Below are 10,644 nucleotides of genomic sequence, written 5' to 3'. Positions count from 1 at the left end.
GTGTGTGTGCCCTGCGATGGGTTGGCACTCCGTCCAGGGTGTATCCTGCCTTGATGCCCGATGACGCCTGAGATAGGCACAGGCTCCCCGTGACCCGAGGTAGTTCGGATAAGCGGTAGAAGATGAATGAATGAATGAATGAATAAATGAATGAATGAATGAATGTTAAGAAGGAAAAATCTTATTGAGTTTATTAATAAGATTATATTCTGATCTTTTAGTCTTTGTGATCTTTTAGTCTTTGTGTTAGTCTAGATGTTACTAGATCACCAGCAGAATCAGGATCAGAATACTTTATTAATCCCCAGGTGGTAATGGGGTTCGTTACCACAGCTCCAAGTCACCAAAATAAGAATACAATAAATAGAGACTTATATACACTAAGATAATATTTACAACATATTTAAATAACTATACAGGTAAAGGTGTATTGTTGTGCAGTGAGATATGTTGTTGTACAGAGGAATTATAATGTCTGATGAACACAATTAGGGAGGATTTCCTGTGTCGCTCTGCGAAGCACCTTGGCTGGATGAGTCTGCAACTGAACGTGCTCCTGTATCCATCCAGGTCCTCATGGAGCAGGTGGAAGATGTTGTCTGAGACGGTCAGTAGCTTAGACAACATCCTTCTTTCTGTCCATCTCCACCCCCACGACATCATCGGCCTTACGGCTGAATCTGTTCGGTTTATCTTCAGTAGACCAAATAGATACCACTGGCTACAACAGTCGTAACACTACGACTCCTAGAACATTTTCAGCATCGTCCTGCAGATGATGAAGGACCCCAGCCTCTTCAGAACAAAACAAGAAGTTCATGTAAATGGCTTCAGAGTTCTTAGTCCAGTCCAGTTTATTATTAGTATGAATTCCCAGGTATTTATAATCCTCCACCATGTCCACAGAGACCCCATGGATGGAAACAGGGGTCATAGGTCCTCCTCATAATCCTCCTCAGATCGACCACTAGCTCCTTCGTTTGTGTCACATTGAGCTGTAGACGCTTCTGCGGACACCATATGAAACTTTTTATATTTATGTGTTACCCTAAAGCTGTGATTTTCTGTCAGAGCTGCTGTTCAAGAGCATCAATCAATAGAATCAATTAAAGCACCTTCTCTTAATCAAAAACAACCAACGTGAACTATAAAGTGTGAAGATGGTGGTGAGGTTTAATTAATTTAAGGATAAAAGTAGCTCAATGTCTCTCTCGCTCTTTCTGTGGAAAGGGCAAGACTAAGACAGAGACCTTCTTTATAAGTGTTTTATTGATTCTAAAATCATGATACAATTTTTTTCCTCAAACACAACCTCAGCATGAACGCTAATATTCATTCCTGTTAAACCGCAGCTGTGAAGGCATTTACAAACATGACCTTTGTAAAATGCTGCATCAAACATCTCGAGAAAAGACGGCCGTGATCCCACAGAGTGTCTCGTGATGCACGGACATCAAACAAACCGTATCTGGAGCACTTCTAGAGCCGCTCCGGAGGACGAGGAACTTGAGCTATAGACATGTTAGTAAACATCAGTATGAGTTTATATGGACCTGATTCTCCTGAAACGTGATAATCCTTAGAATTAACTCCAAATGTCTGATATATTAATGCTGCATGCTTTCATATTTAGCTCCCAAACAGTGTTCGAGGCTCAGACACACTCCCCCAGTTTAAATGTAGATTAAAGATATATGACTTTACCAGGACATACACATACCACATCCTATAACTGTGTGATCCTGTAGATCTGATCACATGAATATTATTATCTAGTGCTGGTTAATATTATAAACAGCTGATACACTAATTCCTCTCCGCGATTTCAGACCTTCAGTGAGAAGAGACCAACCCTGTGAGGATCCTGAGGCATCTATAGATGTTCCAGCTCCAGTTGGATTCCACTTCATGAAGATTTCAGACATTTAAAGAGAAAATTCCAACTCCATGTGGTGTTTGAGGACAACAACCTCCTCATCAATACACAGTTGTGGAACTGTATCTGACTGTAGAAAGGACATTATTCATAATAACACTTTCTGGTGTTTATAACAGTTTATAATCATTTATTAATCAGTTTATAAAAGTTTATAATTATAACCCAGATTATAAATAATTATAATCTGGTTCCTCTCCAGGTTTCTTCCTCTTCCATCTAAGGGAGTTTTTCCTCACCTCAGTCACCTCAGGCTTGTTCATTAGGGATGAATACAAACACATTTAAATAGAAGTCTAATATTAATCATGAACTTTTAAGTATAGGACAATAATCAGTGATGGGTTATATACATATACATTGTGATGAATGAATGAATGACACTTTAAAAACTGGATACCTTAAAAATTAAAAACTCTGTCTTATAAATGATTCCTTTAAAAGATCCCTTCCCCTTTAAAGCCAACTCATTTCACATTTTACTCTCTCTCTCTGTCTCTCATTTTAGGAGACACTTTTATCTAAAACGACTAATAACCGATCGAGGCATTTGCTTTTCAACAGGCTTGTGAGAAAGAAAAAAAAAAATAACAAACTGCTGCTTTAATATCAATTTAAGATAAAGAGATGAAGGCTATAGAACTTATAGAAATAAATTATCTACTTACACCTAATACACTAACCAGCAAAGCTTAATAAATAATAATAATAAATGAATAAATATATAACCACGATCGACCCATCTTAGATGCTTGGAAGTATTTTATTACGTTAATAAGAGAAAAAGCAAAACAGAATAGAGGAAATGGAGGACGCTCACATTTGGTTACACAGTTTAGATCATAACTTGATGTAATGTGTGGAACAAAACACGAGAGAGATCTTCAGCTATCTTCGATCTCTAATCTTACTGCTCAAATAACCAAAGTTCAGTTTGTCCAGTTTACAGACAGACCCTTAATCCCATGTTTAACTTTCCACAATTCTAATCATATTTATTCATTTCTACATTACTACTTAAGCCCAGACCCTGAAAATCACTGAAATAATTCAGGGTTTAAAGGAATAATGTGGGAAAAACGAAAGTGTATAATATTGAAATCACCAACTAATCATTAATAGTACATTTTCTAAAGAAATCAAAGAAGAAAGAATGAAGAATAATTCAGAAATAAACGTCCCTAAAATGAAAGCAGAATGATTGATGTTTTCTTTGATTAGATTTATGAATCAGCTGCATGCTCACAAATGCTCCTTTATACTGATTTATACTCTATAATGACGAATAGAATAGTGTGCCCTCTAGCGGCTGTAATCAGGCTCTACAATCTGATTTGAATAATTAAAGCGTGTGTGTGAATAGCATTGATTTAGGATATAAGGTACTAAGTCGAAGTTACAGTAATATATTAAAGTGAAAGAGTAAAGAAACCATGAAGACCGTCAGCTTTCAATGTCACACTTCTTTTGTTTACTGCCACATATCATCGTTTTCGCCGTTCTCATGGAAACGGTGCAGATGGTCCGAGTACCTGAAAGGTGGACGGAAAGAGAGAAAGAGTTTATATCAGAGATCACGATGATGAAACACTAATAAGTGTGTAACGGAAATGTCAGGCAGCCTGGCAGAAATTTCCCCTATTTTTGTTTAATGCAAATGTGTTTCTCGTGTTATGTATTTTGTGTCAACAAAGTTCTTTTTTTTATGCAACATGGATTCCACCATTGCCAAGGAGTCTAGTTCTTCTTGTTACTTAAACTATTTCAGACATTTATCTTCAAATCCAAAATGGAATCAGTTCAGCACTCCGAATGCAACTCCTGTGGCAGTGCTGAAGAGAAGGTGAGAGAGAGAGAGAGAGAGAGAGAGAGAGACAGAGAGAGAGAGACAGAGAGAGAGAAAGAAAGCACTCACTTCTTAGCACAGTATGCAGCACAGTCACGGCCAATGCTCTCACTCCAGGCTGTTTTATAAAGAACCTGAAACACATTAATATTACAAGATCATATATTACAACTATATCAAGCAATTACTTCTTATACAGAAAAAAAAACCAAACAAAAGCCAACGCTCCATTTCAGGTACACAGTATTGCCAGCTAGCAAATGTAGCTGCGTTTCTAGCTAACGTTCGCTAGTACGCTTATAGTTCGTTGTCTGACAAAAAAACATCTTTATCCCGATCCTTAATCAGCTCATGTTTATATTTATTTACTGCAGATTTATTATCATCAGACGTAATGCTGCTAATCGTTAAGCGAGGGAACAGTGTCTCTATTGTACGTACAGTTAAAAAGTGGATAAAAATAACAGACGCATTGCTCATTACCAGAAACACCAGGCAGTGGAGGAAGAGGGTGTAGAAGAAAGCGATAGTTCTGGCCATTTTGTTGGACAGGATGACACGACCCTGAAATACAGACACCGAATCTGTAAGTGTTTATGTTTGTATGGAAATGTACGGTTAAAGTGCTTGGAATTGTTCCTGAAAAAGAAGGGAAAATGTTTATGTGTACAAATGAATGTGTGTGTGTGTGTGTGTGAGAGAGGAACACACCAAGCTAAGGGTAGCCTTGTCCCATGGGCTGAGACTTAGATATCGTCTCTGGCGCTCCTGAAAACAGAAAATTTAAGATGGTGAGATCTCACGTAAAGCTTTACTCTGTAGTGATGTCAGTTAAACACGTCAGTGATCGGCGTGAGTTTCGTCTCACCTTCTTGCTGAAGGAGGCAAAGGGGTCAAGCCTCTCCTCGTACTGTGAAGAGTAGCGCATCACAGTGTCATCACTGCCTCCACTCTAAACACACACACACACATCAGCGTCAGTGAACTTAGCCTGTAATAACAGTGTGATGTAGATTTTATATATAGAGCACATTTGTCCTCTGTAGCACATTAAACTATTAACAAAGGCTTTTTTTTTTTAAATAGGGAATCGTTACACGCTCATGGTGCTATTTTTCCTCTTCATACATCAGTTCACAAATGGTCATAATTGTGTAGTGTGAATCACATCTCTCTGTGTGAATCATATCTCTCTGTGTGAATCACATCTCTCTGTGTGAATCACATCTCTCTGTACGAATCACATCTCTCTGTGTGAATCACATCTCTCTGTGTGAATCACATCTCTCTGTGTGAATCACATCTCTCTGTGTGAATCACATCTCTCTGTGTGAATCACATCTCTCTGTGTGAATCACATCTCTCTGTGTGAATCACATCTCTCTGTGTGAATCACATCTCTCTGTGTGAATCACATCTCTCTGTGTGAATCACATCTCTCTGTGTGAATCACATCTCTCTGTGCGAATCACATCTCTCTGTGCGAATCATATCTCTCTGTGTGAATCACATCTCTCTGTGTGAATCACATCTCTCTGTGTGAATCACATCTCTCTGTGCGAATCACATCTCTCTGTGCGAATCACATCTCTCTGTACGAATCACATCTCTCTGTGCGAATCACATCTCTCTGTGTGAATCACATCTCTCTGTGTGAATCACATCTCTCTGTGCGAATCACATCTCTCTGTGTGAATCACATCTCTCTGTACGAATCACATCTCTCTGTGCGAATCATATCTCTCTGTGTGAATCACATCTCTCTGTACGAATCACATCTCTCTGTGTGAATCACATCTCTCTGTGCGAATCATATCCCTCTGTACGAATCATATCCCTCTGTGTGAATCACATCTCTCTGTGCGAATCATATCCCTCTGTACGAATCATATCCCTCTGTGTGAATCACATCTCTCTGTGTGAATCACATCTCTCTGTGCGAATCATATCCCTCTGTACGAATCATATCCCTCTGTGTGAATCACATCTCTCTGTGCGAATCATACATCTGACCCACTGTAAGAAACTGTGGATGTCAGAGCTGCAGGTCTGAGGACTCACTCTGGTTGGGTAACTCTGCAGGAACTTGATCTTCTCATACAGCTTGATGTTGTCAGCACGTAGACTGTCCAGCTCTGACTGCAGAACCTGCAGAGTCTGCTGCAGAGAACGATTCTCCTGAGAGGCAGAGAGAAATGGCATGAGATGAGAGAGAGAGAGAGCAAAGAAAATAAACAAGAGATAAATATATACACAGACACAAAAAAGAAATGAATGAAAAAAACAACGATCATGACCAGTGAACAGATGGGAAAAAAAAAAGAAATAAAAAAGAGAGTGAAAAGAGGAGAAAGGTTTTTTTGTGCTTAAAGAGTGATTAATTATTCTCTATATTGTATTTTATTATGAATTTTATTCAATTGTAGATTACTTGAAGAATAAGGTAGTGAGTGGATTATAGGTACAAGGGAATAAAGGGAACAAGGGCGCGAGTGGACAAGGGCGCGCGTGAACTTAGGGAACAAGGGCGCGAGTGAACTTAGGGAACAAGGGCGCGAGTGAACTTAGGGAACAAGGGCGCGAGTGAACTTAGGGAACAAGGGCGCGAGTGAACTTAGGGAACAAGGGCGCGAGTGAACTTAGGGAACAAGGGCGCGAGTGAACTTAGGGAACAAGGGCGCGAGTGAACTTAGGGAACAAGGGCGCGAGTGAACTTAGGGAACAAGGGCGCGAGTGAACTTAAGGAACAAGGGCGCGAGTGAACTTAGGGAACAAGGGCGCGAGTGAACTTAGGGAACAAGGGCGCGAGTGAACTTAGGGAACAAGGGCGTGAGTGAACTTAGGGAACAAGGGCGCGAGTGAACTTAGGGAACAAGGGCGCGAGTGAACTTAGGGAACAAGGGCGTGAGTGAACTTAGGGAACAAGGGCGCGAGTGAACAAGGGCGTGAGTGAACTTAGGGAACAAGGGCGCGAGTGAACAAGGGCGTGAGTGAACTTGAGGGAACAAGGGTGTGAGTGAACTTGAGGGAACAAGGGCATGAGTGAACTTGAGGGAACAAGGGCGCGAGTGAACAAGGGCGTGAGTGAACTTGAGGGAAAAAGGGCACGAGTGTAAGGACACTTACAGTCTCCAGTTCCTGGTTGCGAGCTCGGAATCTCTCTCTTTGGCTGGAGATGATGGACAGCAGAGAGTCCATCTGACCATGAGGAAGCTCAGTCTGAGAGGAGACACCTAATCCTGCGCACACACACACACAAATTTACATAGACTGTCCCAGCTTCATGTGGTACACAATATGTAGTTTGTGTGCATTACCTGTAAACAGAGCCGTAGCCTCTTTAATAGGCTCAGGGATTCGGTCCATGGCGCTCAGGTCCGCCCCCTAGAGGACACAAATCTCAAGCTTTAGCACTAAGTCGTGTGAACGTCGAGTTTCATGTCATTGCGATCTCCCATTGTGTGCTGGCGTCTCTACTGTGTGTGGTGTACCTCAGCTTCGGGGCGTGACAGGGAGGACATGGCCTGGATGGTACTCAGGTCATGCTCCAGTTTGAAGATAAGCTCCTTCTGCTCGGCACTGGTCTTTACGGCAGCTGAAAACTCCACCTGAAGCGCAGCGTAGCGTCCTGTCTCACACACACACACACACACACACATTAAATTGTGTCACAAACATCACATCATCAAAGAACTGAATTCAACTGTCAAGAGACTTAAAATTCTATTCACTTATTGTTACTTTTTACTCAAACCATTTTCTGGTATCCGAGAACAGATGAACTTACCTGTAGTGAGGATGTATTCTTAACGATCGATAACACACGTGGGAAAAGAGATGGAACAGGTTCGGCTGTGCCGATATTACCCGAGGAGACACCAAACCTTATTAACTCCATGTTACGGATTTCTTGTGTCATTAGCACGGTTTAATCACAGGGAAAGCTACGAGTTCGCTCTCAGACTCTAATCAGCACAGAAAATAAACCCCACAGTGTGGTGTGTTAAGTGTAAAGCAGAAGGTGCCGGACACGGCGTCTCGTTACCGTGACGACACCGTTATACTGTAACAGACTCATCCCTGAGTTTCAGGATTTCCCACTTCGAAGGAAAAAACAAACCCCGGTGTTATTTCTGCCGCAGAAAGATGAACAGATGCTTTAAAAAATACAAACTGCTATAAAACTTGCATATTTATTCCAGCTAAATCCTGAATTTCTCTCGCTGCGAGTCACCAAATTTGGTGAACGTTTGCGTCCTCGTACTTAAAAATGTGTGCATCGGAGACGAGGATAAATAAAGGGACGGAACTCAAGCCATCTGTGTTTGTATAAAAGATATTTACTTCAATTATCACACCTAGGGTGCTAGTGAATAATCATAATCATAGTAACAATAATAATAATACATTGTGAAGATTTCTTACAGTGATATTGCTTCTCCATATTGTATAAGGGACTGTCTTACAGTGCTGAGAACAGACTACATGACACAAAAAAAATATATATATACCGGAAAGAAAAAAAACAAAACAAAACAAAAACTAACACAAAGATCAGAGGAAAACAAACGTGAAATTAAACCCCGAACCTACCGTGAGGCTGGGAGGTGCAGATAGAGAGAGAGAGAGGGGGGGAGAGAGAGAGAGAGAGAAAGAGAGGGAGAGAAAGGCAGTACAAGTATAAAATGCTCATGCAGACTGAAGTGACGAGGTCACACTGAAACACACACACAAGGTGGAGTTCGGGAAGATCGCTTAGTCTTTTTAAATCTCACAATAACTTCAAGGATGGTGATTCAGTGGGTCTACGTTCAGAGGCATGATGGGATTGCTTTGCAGAATCGCTCTATTCAGGTGTATGGCACCATATCTAGTGGAAAAGTGTGAGGAAGGAAAAAACACTCAAACATCAATCACTTGCATTGAAAAAACAAACAAAAAAACAAAACAGAGAGAAACTGAAAGTCAGTGAGCATGTTGAACACACACACACACACACACACACACACACACACACACCCTAAACCTTAGTACTGACTTATGAGTCTGGGGCGTGTGTGTGTGCACCCAAACTGGAGCCAGACAAATCTCATCTGCGGTCACACTCTCCTAAATACAAACCTCAGAATGACTGGTGTTTAGTCAAGATAAGCACTAACCAGAGAACGAGAGAGAGAGAGAGAGAGAGAGAGAGAGAGAGAGAGAGAGAGAGAGAGAGAGAGAGAGAGAGCGCAAAATTCCAATAAACACAAAAAAGTATATACACACACTCCATACAAAACCACGTCAAGACACACACACCTCAACAGAGTCTCAGGGAACGTCTGACATAATCTTAGTATTTGGCATGATCCGTATTCGTCCCCCCCCCACACACACACACACACACACACACAAAGTCATCTGGCCTTCGGAGCGTTTCTCTCGAAAGTCTTCTCGAAATATCATCTGATAAAGTTTGTACATCTTCTTACACATACTATACATAGAAAGTAATCGTGTTCTTCGTTTTTTATTTTTTGTTTTTTTTTTATCGTTATTTTCGTTGTTTATTATTTGGACTGTGTGTTTACATCTTAAACCCGTTCGTAGTGAGTGCTTATCAAACGCTAGTGGACAAAATACAACTTATTTCCCCCCTGTATGTAATACACCATGTACACGAGGGAGCTTTGAGGCCTCTGGCACTTTTAAGGCAGGGTGTGGGTGTGGCCCCAAATCCCCGCCCCCCTCTTTTTTTTGTTTGTTTTTGTTGGTTTATGTGTCAGTCCTGATATAATCCCACCCCAGATATTAAAGTAGTGTCCCGGCTTTCCAAAGCTTCAAGCTGGAAAACTGTCCTTTAGAAAAAAAGACTAGAAATCTGGCAGGGTGGCTTGAAGTAGTAAAGTGATCAAAGAGTGTGAAGAGCCACAAAACGGCCGATAAGTAGAGTTTTTTTGTTGATTTTTTTTATTGATTTTTTTTTTAAATACAAATGACTAAGTGTAATCTCTGAAACAACTTCTTACAAAATGCTTTTGTAACCCGGATTAAGATTACGACCGATGATTTAAACGAATCGTCAAATCGACGTGGGAAAAAAATATGACTCCTGTTAGCAGCAAAGACTACGATTCCCATCAACCCCATGATCCGAGCCGGCTATAGCAAACAAACTGGGATTTTTTCTTCTTCTTCTTATTATTTATTTATTTAATCACCAAAAACTTGCTCGCCCTCTAGACGTTCGAGATTTGAGACGATGGACAGATTCATGACACTTAAATCGACACGTTAGTCCAAAAGCTTTCAATAAAATAAAAATAAAAAAAACGTGAGCCGTTCGCTTCTACGCAGTCACGCTTTATAATGCTTTAAAATAAACGTCATAGGAAACAAACTTACAAATCCATAAACATAAAACCAGCTACACGACTCGGCGTGTCGGTGTCCCAGTGATTCCGCTCAGCTCAGAAGAATCCACTTCATATCCGCTACAGGACAACGGAGGCTCGTTAGTCCTGATAAAGAGGCCGGTGTCGTCCTGTGCACGTCCGCTACCATCAAAACACGCATGATACGACACCGAAGAGTAACAGCTCGACACAGTACGATATGTCTCGGTAAAACCTGTACAACGTTTTGCATGGTGGTGTATAGAATATCTGATTTACTTCCGTACAAAAATAACAGTTCAATCTGGAATTCACAAAATCCGCTCATAAGAAAGTCACAATTCTCTGTTGAGGCCAACGCAATGAAGACGACGGAAGGCGGACCGGATGCTCTGAAATAAAGTCAGGGTCGAGTCGGCGTGTAACGACAGAGTGCGAGTGATGTCCGTTCTTCTCCATTTATGGACAGCGTTTGCATTTAGGTT

The 10,644-nt window shown here is 41.0% G+C and overlaps 1 protein-coding gene across 1 annotated transcript in view; it reads right to left on the bottom strand.

Moving 5' to 3' along the window:
* Positions 1 to 2,680: 2,680 nt before the first annotated feature.
* The window catches only part of cux1b (cut-like homeobox 1b), a 133,689-nt gene continuing 125,725 nt past the window's right edge, over positions 2,681 to 10,644 (bottom strand). The window contains exons 15-23 of the mRNA XM_060874723.1: positions 7,274 to 7,410; positions 7,100 to 7,166; positions 6,909 to 7,021; positions 5,844 to 5,960; positions 4,651 to 4,734; positions 4,494 to 4,550; positions 4,266 to 4,346; positions 3,852 to 3,916; positions 2,681 to 3,468 (exon numbers count right to left, since the gene is read on the bottom strand). Of these exons, the coding sequence (XP_060730706.1) occupies positions 3,408 to 3,468; positions 3,852 to 3,916; positions 4,266 to 4,346; positions 4,494 to 4,550; positions 4,651 to 4,734; positions 5,844 to 5,960; positions 6,909 to 7,021; positions 7,100 to 7,166; positions 7,274 to 7,410 (782 nt within the window). The 3' untranslated portion in view covers positions 2,681 to 3,407. The remainder of the gene's footprint in view (positions 3,469 to 3,851; positions 3,917 to 4,265; positions 4,347 to 4,493; positions 4,551 to 4,650; positions 4,735 to 5,843; positions 5,961 to 6,908; positions 7,022 to 7,099; positions 7,167 to 7,273; positions 7,411 to 10,644) is intronic.

The sequence above is a fragment of the Tachysurus vachellii genome, chromosome 1 (genome assembly GCF_030014155.1).
Source record: "Tachysurus vachellii isolate PV-2020 chromosome 1, HZAU_Pvac_v1, whole genome shotgun sequence".
Taxonomy (NCBI): Eukaryota; Metazoa; Chordata; class Actinopteri; order Siluriformes; family Bagridae; genus Tachysurus; species Tachysurus vachellii.
Note: the sequence above shows the minus strand (reverse complement) of the source record. Positions and strands in the feature narration are given on the sequence as shown.